General features: G+C 40.6%; 1 protein-coding gene across 1 annotated transcript in view; it reads right to left on the bottom strand.

The window, feature by feature from the left end:
- Positions 1–443: 443 nt before the first annotated feature.
- ldb3a (LIM domain binding 3a) overlaps positions 444–13,093 on the bottom strand; it is a 176,023-nt gene continuing 163,373 nt past the window's right edge. Inside the window, exons 15-18 of the mRNA XM_060854110.1 lie at positions 12,749–12,929; positions 6,432–6,552; positions 1,415–1,530; positions 444–930 (exon numbers count right to left, since the gene is read on the bottom strand). Coding sequence (XP_060710093.1) covers positions 841–930; positions 1,415–1,530; positions 6,432–6,552; positions 12,749–12,929 — 508 coding nt within the window. The 3' untranslated portion in view covers positions 444–840. The remainder of the gene's footprint in view (positions 931–1,414; positions 1,531–6,431; positions 6,553–12,748; positions 12,930–13,093) is intronic.

Genomic DNA, 13,093 nt, shown 5'->3' with positions numbered 1-13,093 from the left:
TGCCATTTGATTTGTCACATAGTTATTTCCTAACCAAGCTTATTTTAAGGTTCAAGACAATTTCTAAAGCATAAATATGGAATCATGTAGTGCTGACAGAATAGTGTCTAGTCAGCCCCTTCACATCCAAAAACAATAAAAATGGGGACAGCTGTGGCAGAACTGCCAATTTCAAACCTACTCAAGAGTTTTGCTCCTTAAGCAACATCTTAAAAATTTTAAATAAGCAAATTGAACTATGACATTGTTAGTAGTTGCTTAGTTTAACAAATCCATGTACAAACACACATGGTACATGGCAAAAATGCAGAGTTTCAGTATGATTACACTTCAATTTAAAGCTACTAACCCGACACAAAAAGACAGGACTAAGCCATATAAAACAGTAATTACAGACACAAACTTAAAGAAAAGCCGCTTAATGCAGGTGGAGATTTTATCTAGTTCAATTGGAAACCTGGTTTACAGAAATATTAGCTATCAAATCAGGATCAGCAGAATAGCATTCATCAAGCTTAACTCTGTAAACTTTCCAGTTATGTGCAATGTATTTTGTTAGTATTGAGTGTGCCTGATAAAGCATTGTGAGAAGCTACTGTAACTGGCTGTGGAAAAAATGCATTCCCACAATATCCTGCAGCCCATCCAGCAACTGAACTTTTACAAACACTCACAATCTTAGTCAAATTATTTGAAACTTAATTAAAACAAAATAAAACAAGAATGAAAAGACTTAAGAGGCAGCTGTTGGATCTGTTTGTTGAAAGAGACAGCTGCTCTCCATGTTCTCCTTTTAAATAGGTTTTCCTCCAGGCTTTCTTTTGATGGTCCCTGAGCATCTCAAACATTAATGGCATGAGCGTGCTTCTTGCAGAGTGGCTTGTCCTTTTTGGAATAAAATGGCTGACCTTCTAGATTTACATGGCACACCTGAAGAAAAGTGAAATTATAACTATGTTAAAGATCAGACACTGGAGTCAAACTGTAACCAACACTTCTCACCTTACAAATTGTTTTTCTGATGATCTTTCTCACAATACAGAGGTGAAGAAAAAAAATGAATCATGGTAAATACCAAGCCAGCGCCAACTGATGTAAAGCAGTGCACTGACTGTCACAAACCAACATCCAAAATTACCTTCCTGAGAGGGGTATGTAACAAGTATAGGAAATTTGTTGTTTATGCACATGCTTGAAAGATAAAGTCACCAAAGGTTAAGGTGAATTTCATTCTCCTCCTTAAATTTAAACTGAGCAATCTATAGGAGTGATTTCAAGGATAAATTGATTAAGTGTTTCACTTTGTAGCATAATGGAAACATTAGCAATATTATGACTAAATTTTCCAAAACATTCCACCACCATCTCAAAAAAACTAGCAATCTCTTCAAGGAACCTATGGCTTCATACGTACAGCACAGACAAAGCAGGTGTCATGCCAGGTATAACCCAAAGCTTCAATGAATTTATCACCAGCCTCCACAGGGAAGTCACAGCCATGGCACTTAGTGCTGAAGAGAGCAATGTAATCTGGAAAAAAAAAAGAATCTTTCACTTGAGAATTTATCAGTGAGAAGAAATAGAAAAGACAGAAAATCAAACATGAGACTGATTATCAAATTAATAATAATTAAGAAAAAATAAAAGTGTGCCTCATTTCGTTAGTCTGACAATAGAGAGATGTTCTTATCATGGTAGTTTCCAGCTGAGCAAGTACACTAGCCTGGTCTCATACATTTGCCTAAGGTTTCTTGTAATTCGAATAAGAAGGATGATGAAGAGGGGCTTTTGTGGTGACTCAATTTCTTTGTTGTGGCCAATGCCAATCATCTCTTTACCCACACGACTCAAAGGGCAACCTGGACTAGGACATATAAGTTGGCGAACCACAAGTATCATGTGCTAATGACACTTTGTCCAATGTGGTATGCAGCCTCACCATCGAATAAAATATCTTGTTTAAATTGAGTATTACTTTCCAATAAATGGATTCTTTGGTTTACCAAACCTTAGCAGGCAACTATTCCATCGTGTGGTTAAATTCTATGGCAAGTCAAAGATTAGATAAAGAATTGGTTAAATATGGCCTTAAATGTTTTTATATGAAATACAAGTAACATTAGGAAAGCTTTATTGAAATCTGGCATATATTGCATGTTAGTAATATAGATGCTTATATTTTTGGCAATATAGACTTATGCCTGAAAATGAGGAGCACAAGGAACTCGGAGGATGTAGACTCTTTTGCCAGGTTAATAAATTATATTTGTACAGTGCTTCCTAAGTGAGGGAGTTTTAGCCTTCAAATAAAGTTTTTTTTAATCTTAAACCTAATCTATAACTCTATAGCTCCAATCTGCCCACGCTGATTTTAATGTAGGCAGTCAGATAGGAGGAGTGATCAATCCACTTTCAAGAAGCAGCTGAGTCACCAAAATCTTTTAAGGAGGCTCCATGCCTCCACTTCAACAGGTCATTGCTGGATCCATAAAAGTAATGCATTTATAGCACAATTTGTGGACCAGATAGGCTATGAGTTATTTTTCCTTTTTTTGGAGCAGGCGTGTTACCGATGTCACAATCATACACAATTAAAAACAATTTACAGAATTATTCCCATCCTCCCATGTTCTTTGCTGACTTTGATTTTCTTTCTGCACCATGGCTGTGAGCTTGTGCATAAGTTTTTCTGCCTGGTAGACTTATTGACTAGCTGCTTGACTGTCAGGTGACAGATGGAGTGAAAAAAAACCCTTGCATTAATTTCAACAGAATATCTGGAAAATTGGGGCAGGTGATGAGGTAGTATTGTCATTCGACTAGCAATTGAGAGACCAAAGCTAATGCTATGGTAAAACATGTTTGGATCCCACCAAGACAGATGGTGACATTTGAATTCAATTAATAATCCTGAAATTGAAACAGCTAGTCTGATGATAATCAGTGCCAATGGTTGTAGAAGCCTAACTGGTTCATTAATGTCTTTTAAGGTTGGGAAAATCTGCTTTCTTCATGTGGTGTGGCCTACATGTGACCCCAGACCCATAGCAATGGGCTTAACTTCCATCTGCCCTCTGAAATGGCCTGAGACAAATGGTCTAGCAGGCAATTCAGTTCATGGGCAATTAGAAATGGGCAACAGAAACTAGCTTTGCTGACAGTGCCCGCATCCAGCGAAAGAATAAATAAATAATCTTTGTATCCTTTACCTAGGAAAAAAATACTTGCCACTTAATGAAAAACACAAATACAGGAAGGAAGCAGAAACACACGATCGATTTATTGCCCCAAATGCTTTTAAAATAGTGTAGTGTGACCAAGTTCTAGAAAATATACATTGTGTCTAATGGATCTGTTGCCTACCGTATGGCCAAGTGGAGCAAGTAGAGAGCACAACTTAAGCAGTAGTCAGCAGAGCACATGATGAGAGGCGTTCTTTCAAATAGGGAACAACATTTACTGGGGAGGAGCCAGTGGAGATTTACAAGGATTATGCAGGAGGAGTCAGTCAGGTTATTGCATGAGAGTTTGCAAGAGATGGAGGCAAACCAATGTTAATATTGCAAATACCATGTCAACCCTGAATGTAAATATATGCACCTCTGTTTATTCAATCTGCTTAGGGATGTAATGATATGCCTCTGGAGCAGGTTGAACGTGAACCTGAGTCTTCTGGCTCAGAAGTAGGAACACTAATACTGCACTACAAGTGCCCTAATGTGGATGTGTGTATGCTCTAGGTGTGATTAAAAATGATTAATACCAACTGGGGACATGTTAGGGTACATACGGCCTCCCCCTAGGCAGTGGTGGCAGGGCGGCAGGTGGTATGGTCTACAGAAAGGATACATACACGTTGCTTATGTTGTACTGGCTGGTGAAAGACAGATCAGTTTCTGCTTCTTTCTTTGGTAGAGAGGTGGCAGTAGTATTGATAACATCACTGGACAAGTAATCCAGAAAATCAAGCTAATGTTCTGGGTTCGAATTCCATTTTGGTATTTGGTGAAATTTGAATTTGTTAAAAATCTGGAGTATAACGTTAGCCTGATGGTGACCACATTACCACTGTCAATTAGAGTCATAGAACCCACCTGGCTTATTAATGGCATCTGCCATCCTTGTCTGATCTGGCCTACATATGTCTCCCGACCCAAAGCAACATAGTTGACACTTAACTGCCCTCTGGACCAAATAGGGATGGGCAATAAACAGAAAAATAGAAAGCAGGACCAGGACTCTGCTTTAGCATCCAATATGATGATGGTTGACCATCCAACTCAGTACTGTTTCTGCTTTCTCTCCATACCCTTTGATCCGTTTAGCCTTAAGAACTATATCTAACCCCTTCTTGGAAACATTCAGTGCTTTAGCCTCAACTACTTTCTGTTGTTGAGAATGCCAACAGGCTCACCACACTCTCTCTGAAGAAATTCTTCCTCATCTCGATCCTAAATGGTTTACTCCTTATTCTTGGACGATAGCCCTTGGTCCTGGACTTCTTGCACATTGGGAACATTCTTCTTATGCTTAGTTTGTCTAGTCCTATTAGGATTTTATAGGTTTCTATGATATCCCCTCTCATTCTTCTGAACTCCAATGGATATAGTCCAACCGATCTAGTCTCTCTTCATACATTAGTCCTGCCACCCGGAAATCTGTCTGGTTGCAGGCGGAAGAGGATACTGATGGTAAGACTGTTGGATTTCATATTTTGCAAACCACTAGCATGAGATCATCATGTACCTAGCAATATTGAATTGCAATAAGGAATCGGTAAAAGCTAAAGACAGAACACTAACATGTTAATGCAAGATTTTGCAAGACCAAAATTGTTTAAGGTTGCACGGAAAAACTAGAAAGAAAATTAATTCAGAAACCATATTTAAAGACAGGACATGCAGACTAAGACATTTTGTCTAGAGGAAGAAGGAGATTTACGACTGAGGTAGCCTGGAAAGAGTACATTTGTTGGCTACGATAATCTTCGCTTTTTTTAAAAGATTTCCTATTCTTAGAAAAGAACTACAGATTATGCAGCTATACCAGCATTCACATTCTTTCTTCTCCTCTGTTTCTGTTGCATTTTGTGTTCTAGTGCCAGAAAGGAGGAAACCATTTTAATAAAAAAACTATAAAGTGAATGTTTCTTCGTCATTTTGTTTGTAGCAAAATTATAAACATACTCTTTGCTGACACATTTGTGTCTTTGCTCTAAATGACGTGCAGGAGACATTCTTCAGAGTAACACTAGTGAGTCACTTGATGTTCACTTGCTGTTCACTCAATATTAATGAGTCATGGACAACGATCCATGTGACGATGCTGCCCCTTTAACAAAGTTATAATGTCCTTGGTATTTTTCAAGAAGAATTGTAAAGGCAGCAGTGCCGAAGTGGCTGACAGAAACTGTTTGAGTCAATAATCAGAGGAGGCCGTTACGTTTTTTCTTTAAAACAGTTGTATAATGAAAGTGGAGTGGCCAGTTTTCCCAGTTCAGGTTTTTTTTCAGTTTGGTTGACTTTTAGCTGGCAGAAAAGAAAAACTGCTGTGGAACTAAAGAAACAGCTACAGTGTAAACAGATTTCATGCTTTAACAAACGTTTTTTGCCTAAACTTTCTCTCTGAAAACTCTCCTGTGTATAAGAACCTATGTTTGGATTTACCTTTTGCCAAGGGGCGTGTTTATGCGATGTTGCAGGGATTGGAATAGCTTTGTTAAGTTGTGACATTGTGTTGGTTGGGTTATCAAATAAATTATTCTAAATTATGTTTTCTTTTGTTCGTGTTTCAACCTCAGTGTGTAAATAAATTCTGTTTTGCTCTAAGCCGAGTAGTTTGACCAGTTACATCACCCCTACAATATTGACTTTACATCTGCTTTTAAAATAAAAAAGTTAGGTCTGAGCTACCTTCTTAAAATGTTTTGAAGGGGTCTGGCCTGGTCCGTAACAAATAGGAGACACATCGAAAAACGATGCACCAAAAGACTGATGGTATAGCATTCACAATTGCTCACTAATCCTAGGCAACCAAAGTATATGTTCGGTGACCTCCATTTTGTATATTAGTTAGCCACTCTTGATAGTAAAAGCTGTTTGAACTTTCATATTAAATAATTATTAAATAAACATACCAGGGTATTATTCTTTTTAAATTTAAGATTATTATTCTATTAAAGAATAGCTGTATAGGAAAAAGAACCTCATTCATCATTCAAAGACAGAACCAGGACAATAGACTTTCTCCTGAGCTGGTGGAATCGCTTTTCGCTTCCAGATGATAATGATGTTACAGACATTACTTCTTACTAAATGCCAAAAAGAGTCAGTGGCAATAGTTGGGGAAGGATTAAATTGTGCAAAATTGGAGCTGAAAGTCTATGTTTCAACATTAAGGCTGTTCATCATTCAACCTTGAAGGACATGTACCTTTCTCACAGTAGGGCTCTCCATCTTCCATATGGAAAAGGCTGTTCCCAAAAGATTTTCCACAGGCAGCACAGACAAAGCAGGTGGTGTGCCAAGTTTGTCTTAGGGCATGCATTACTTCCTGCAATGGACAGCAGAATCATCAAACTGTAGAACATTAGCCTCCACACCCATGCCAAACTTTGCTGTGTATCACTCAATGAAATTAAATAAATATACAGATAAATAAATAAATGTTTCCTTATTAAGTAATCCTAATATCTGACAGAATTATAAGAATACACTTGGTAGGAGAATCCAGTATAGAAATACAGCATCTGCTTGAGGTCAATACTGATAGAAAGGACACGTCTTTTGCAAGAGACTTTGCATTAACTGGAGAGGTGAAGCTATCATTGCTCAAAAATGTATTATAGAACTCCCCATTTGGAGTAAAGAATAGGAGGCTAACCAATAGGCTATCGGATCGAATCTGAAGGTGTCAAAACACGAATGACTTTTTCCGTCTGAGTGGTCCTGAGTAATTAAGTAATGGAGTTTGAATTGAGTTCTCAATAACCAGAGTGAAATTGATTTTGACACGAGTGGACAATGGCAATATGGCGTCAGTTACACAGAGTAGTTTTAGTAGAGGTTACTGAACATGGCGGGACTGGTGGTCTGAAGGGTATTCATTTTAATGTGAGGCATATGACAGGCAAGGCCAATGAACTTAGAGCTTGGGTTAATACATATAACTATGAGGTTGCAGCTATTACAACCTTTGTTACCACCGATTGTAGTCAAAAGCTCAGGCCTGAGATTGATTAGGTGAATTGGTTGACAAAGGTTCACCTTGATTGAATTGATATTGTTTGATTAGAAAGTGGCTACCTGGGTGAAGTCCTAATTAAATATCCAGATCCTTTTCAGGAAGGAGTAGGGACTATCAAAGGCCACCTTGCATGTTAACCAGGAAGCAATTCTGTAAAATTGCCCAGTGCTATTTACCTTAAGGGCAAATGTAGAGGCAGAAATTGAGGCTGGAATGCAAAAGAATCGTTAAACCAGTACAGTTTGCAGAGTGCGCAGCACTGGTACCGGACAGTCACCAATTGTGAAGTCTGATGGCTCAGTTTGCCTTTGTGGGGATTCTATGCAAATGGCAAATAGCTTCTCGCAGCTGGATAAATGCCCAATCTCTCTCATAGAGGACTTGTAAGCAAAACTGGTGGGCTCGCTGTCCTTCAAGAAGCTGGACATGAGCCAAGTGTACCTGCAATTGCAATTAGATGAGAGATCCCAAAAGTATGCCACAATTAATACCCAGAAGATTGCCATTTGGAGTCTCATCAGTCTGTGCCTTTTTCCAATGGACATTTTACAAGGTCTACTCCAGGTTGCCATTTATCTGGATGATTCACAAATAACCAGGAAGACCAATAAAGACAACTTGGAGAACTTGGACATAGTGCTTTAATATTTCTCCCAAGCAGGCGTACACCCTAGAAGGGAAAAATGTGTGTTCCAGGCTGAGGAATGATCATTGGACCTGAAACATTAACTGTGATTTCTCAACAGATGCTGCCAGATCTGTGGAGCTTTTCTGACAGTTTCTGTTTTTGTTTGTGACATCAAGTGTTTAGGCTAGAGTCGACAAGACTGGGCTACACTTGTTGGAAAATAGAGTGAGGATGACTCCCACATCTGTCTTTTCTTGGATTGGTGAATTATTATGGAAAATTCATACATAGCATGACTTAATGAAATGTCCTACTTCCTGCCCTAGCCCAGGCAGATATGAAGAATTCCCCACATGAAATTTACACCACTACAAACACTCTGAAGATGAAATGCCCCCCTATTCATGGTGGCCAGCAACTTCAACCAGGCCAAACTCAAAAGGATGCTGCCAAAATACCACCAATATGTCTCCTGCTCCACTCTAGGAAGGAACATCCTAGACCATTGCTACACAACTATCAAAGATGACTACCGCTCCATCCCTTGTCCACACTTTGGAAAATCAGATCATAACTGTGTTCCTCCAAGCAGCAGAAGCTGAAATGGGAGGATTCCTCACAAAAGGTCCTCACAATGCTGGTCCAAATGCAGCAGCAGAGTGTCTCCAGGACTGCTTGTGAACTGGACCATATTCAAGTACTCAGCAGAAAATCTCGATGAGTATGCCACTACCATCATGGAATTAATTAGCAAATGCGTGGTGAACTGCGTGCCATGAAATCAAGCCAGGTGTTCCCAACTGAAAGCCATGGACAACCAGGAAATCCCCTGCTTATTGAAGACCAGGCATGCAGCATTCAAGTCGGACAACTCAGACCTATACAGAAAGTTCAGATATGACCTCATCAGAGCTGCCAATAGGCAATACAAGATCCGGTTAGAAGTCCAAACCAACCGCATGAGCGCCTGCCACCTGTGGCAAGGCTGAAACAAAACAGGAGGCAACATGAAGCAGAGCAAGATAGCAGTCAAAAACGCTTCCCTCCCTCATGTGCTAAATGCTTTGTAATGTTCACTTTGAGCAGAATTTGAGCAGTGGTGGTATCACCAGTCCCAACAGCTCCAGATGCACCTGTTCCTTCCACCATCACTGCAGATGTCAGATCTGTCTTCCTGAGAGTTGACCCAATGAAAGTGATGAACCCAGATGGAGTCCTTGGCTGTGACACGGTGGCTCAGTGATTAGCACTATTACCTCACAGCACCAGAGACCTAGATTTGATTCTTGCCTCTGGAGTCTGTCTGTGTGGAGTTTGCACACACTTCCAGTGTCTGCGTAGGTTTCCTTCCATAATCCAAAGATGTTCAGGTCACGTGATTGGGCAATTTAGCATGGCCATAGTGTTAGGGGTAAATGTAGGGGAAAGGGTCTGGGCGGTTTACTCTTCGGAGGGTCGAAGGGCTTGTTTCTATACTGTGGGGAATCTAACCTAATGTAATCCTGTGTGAATCAGTTGGTGAAGGCATTCACTGACATCTTCAACCTCTCCCTCCAACAAGTCAAAGTCCTTACCTGCTTCAAGAAGACTCTTCCATCATCCTTTCCATCCTTCCACCAACCTTCCATCGAAAGACTCCATTTTCACTTATCACTGCTGTGGAAAGGCTGCCAACATCATTATAGACTTTTCCCACTCTGATATTGCTTTCGTACAACCTCTTCTGGCAGGCAGCAGATGCAGAAGCTTGAACACATGCACCAACAGGTTCAAGAATAGCTTCTTCCTTGCTGTTATTTGACTGATGTCTGGACTCTCTAACTTCAAATAATGTTGATCTTGCTTCATGCACCTCCTGTGCAGTACAACCTGTATGCCTCACTGTCTAACCACTCTATGATCTGTATGTCCTTGCTTACTATGATCTGCCTGTTCTGCTTGCAGACAAAGTTTTCCACTGTACTTAGGCACACATGACTACAGTAAATCTAATCAAACCAAATGGACTCCATCTTAGCACCCTTCCACCTGCTATTTAAAGAAGGGGCAGCCTTGGAAATGATCACTTAGCCAAGAAATAACCTTTTGGGAAGTGAAAATGCAGCTTTCGCCATATAAGATGTTGGCCCTTTACAATTCCAAGCGTGAGGTGGTGCTGACATGCGATGCCTCCATGTTCGGTATCAAGGTGGTATTGGCTGACCAGTGGCCCAACAGAGAGGAACAGTGGATTACGGCACTTCCCTGACTTTGCCAAATCCAAATGTGCCCAGATAGAGAAGAAAGGTTTGGCAGTCATCTTTGGTGTGAGAAAATACCTTCACTATTACAAATTTACTTCTATAATGACCCATAAACCCCCTGATAGGGCTACTTAAAGACCACCAGGCCATGGCGCCCATAGCTTCTGGTTGAATTCAGTGGTGAGCCCTCCTTTTAAGTGCATACAATTGCAAGTTGGAACATTGTCCAGTAGCAAATACAGATACATTGAGCCACTTCCCACTGACAGATACATCACAGGTAATACTGCCCCTAGAAGGGTCAATTTTGGTTTTAAACTTTCAGGATACCCTTTCAGTCACTGCTGACAGTATTCGCTGTGGACACAAAGGTCAAGTCTTGGTAAAACAAAAACCGCTCGTGGTGATCGGGGAAACGAAAGGACCATTAGAACCAGAATTGAACCCTTTCCAGACCCAGTTCAACCAGATAACTGTACAGGACCAGCCTATTACTATGGTGAGCAGGAGTCCAAAATAAAAGCTTTCACACGAAGTTATGTCTGATGATCAAGATTGGATGCCAGCATAGCTGTGGCCCAGAATGCCAACAATTACTACCAGCTGCTGTCCCACATTCATGGGAATAATTGAGTTAACCCTGGACTCTGTTACACATTGACTATGGCAGTCCTTTCATGGGTTAAATATTCTTGGTCATTATGGATGCCCAAAGTGGTTAGGCATACAGAGTTCATTTGGCAAAATCAAGGATGATGACTGAAAAGCTGCTAGCATCATTTGTGATACAGACTCCCAGAAGTATGGGTCATGGACAATGGGATGTTATTTGCCTGTAGGGATTTCCTAAAGTTGAATGGCATCCAGCATGTTTGGACAGCTCCATACTACCCATTGTCCAATGGTCTGGAGGAAAAAGCAGTCCAAATGTTGAAGGCAGGTGTCAAGAAATAGCCTAATGATTCACTTGATACCAAACTGTCCCAGAGCCTATTTAATGATAGGACCATTCCTCACCCCTGGTGCAGAGTTGCTGATGGGGAGAAAACTCTGCATCAGGTTAAACCTGACATTCCTAGACGGGGGGGGGGGGGGGGGGGGAGGCGGGGTGAAATAGCAGCAAGAACATTAAATCCAGCCACCTCTAAGCAGGAGAGACCGTTTACTCCAGGGTACGAAGTTTGGTGTCAAAGACACGGAAATGGCCAAGTGTGGATACACGGTGAGGTAGACGTGAAGTGTGGTCTTGAAGCATATAAAGTTCAGGTAGGTGAGGTCCTGAACAAACATATATGGATCACATGAAAGCTGCTACCTCACAAACAGGGCAGGAGCAAAACCTATCTGGCCTCTTGGAACAGCAGAAAGGCTGTCAGAAAAATGGGTTCTCCCCCTCCATCTAGCATTGCAGAAATCTCAGAGGTCCGAAGAAGAGGAATCTGTCCCAATACACTCTGGGCAGAAAAGACGTGCTATAGTCTGTTATACACCACCCGTGTCTGTGTTAGAGTCAGAGGAACTTCCCAGGAGTAGCTACAAGAAAAAGAACAGGGCTACATCTCTGAACTCAGTGGGGCAGAGGGATGTTGTGATTGGAACAAGGGCTGAGTGGATCTCGTTGAGTATGGTCCAGGTTAACAGCCCCAATTAGGGAGGCTTGGCTGACCGATATTAACAGGAGATTCAGAGAACTTAGACTCTGACCAGCCTGATCAGAACCAGTCCCTATGTACTGTTCACATGTAAATAAGGGTGACAGGATACCAGCCTCTGTAGCTATTCCGGGTATAATCTCACATGTGTGGTATCATTCTAGAATTTTTTTTGTACTCTGCAGTGCCTGTATCTCTTTCTAATGGTGATCAGAACTCTACAAAATACTCCAGTGTACTGACTGTTCATTTTGCAGTCCAACCAATGTTCTATTCATTGACTTCATTTCACCATCAATTGTTTTCTGCTTTCAATGAATTAAGATGGTGTAGCTTGCAATATTCATTTCAAGCTAAGGTATTAGCAACATGAAAGGATCTTATTTCTGTTTTGTGTTTTTACCTCAGTGCAATATTACAATGACTGCAGATGCTGGAAACCAGAGTCTAGATTAGAATGGTGCTGGTAAAGCATCCGAGGAGTAGTAAAATCGACGTTTTGGGCTTTCTCCTCGGATGCTGCCTGAACTGCTGTGCTTTTTCAGCACCACTCTGGTCTAAACTAATATTGTACTGAACAGTGCTTTGAACTAGTTGTTCTCTGTCATAATGGGACGCTACATTGCCTTTTTTTTGGGGGAGGAAACAAGTTGGGAATTTTACTGATGATCATCATTTAATACCCAGCCATTTTCTCCAAGTTAAAATCAGGTCCTACACCTGGACATTTGAAAAGAACAGGACATTAATACCAGGAGACTTGTTCCTGACACTATTCTGGAACAACTTCATATATGCAGTTACTGTTACATCTCAAATTGCATATGCTTACAAGAAACACAAGTGGAATTAACAGCACCAAGTTGTATTTCAGAATTATTTTCAATGTATGTGGTTTTGGTTTACTTATTGTCCAGCTAATCATGAATTCCTCTCTTGATTCCTCTTAGACTTGTCTATACTTAATATAATTCACTTACCCCCATTATCTTTGTATTACACTTAGCACAATTTGGAGCAAAGAACTGCTCATAGCACCGTTCACAGTAAATATTGTTCTGCTCCTCTACAAATCCAGTATCGACAAGGGAGGTCTTGCAGTAAGTACAGTTAAATTCCTCAGGGTGCCAGGAGCGGCCCAAGGCCACGAGGAAAGGACCTCTGGAGATAAGGAAAAAAAGATACAATAATAAAACAGCAGTGCAAACTATCCTTTTCCAATCAGATTCTGGAACTGATAGTCTTGTAACGTTGTTCCCTGCAGGACCTCATCCAATCCCTTTTTAAACATCTACTCCAAATTCCGTTTCCTTATTACATAAGTT

This window comes from Hemiscyllium ocellatum, chromosome 43 (genome assembly GCF_020745735.1).
Source record: "Hemiscyllium ocellatum isolate sHemOce1 chromosome 43, sHemOce1.pat.X.cur, whole genome shotgun sequence".
Lineage (NCBI taxonomy): Eukaryota > Metazoa > Chordata > Chondrichthyes > Orectolobiformes > Hemiscylliidae > Hemiscyllium > Hemiscyllium ocellatum.
The sequence above is the reverse complement of the archived record's forward strand: the minus strand, read 5'-3'. Positions and strand labels throughout refer to the sequence as shown.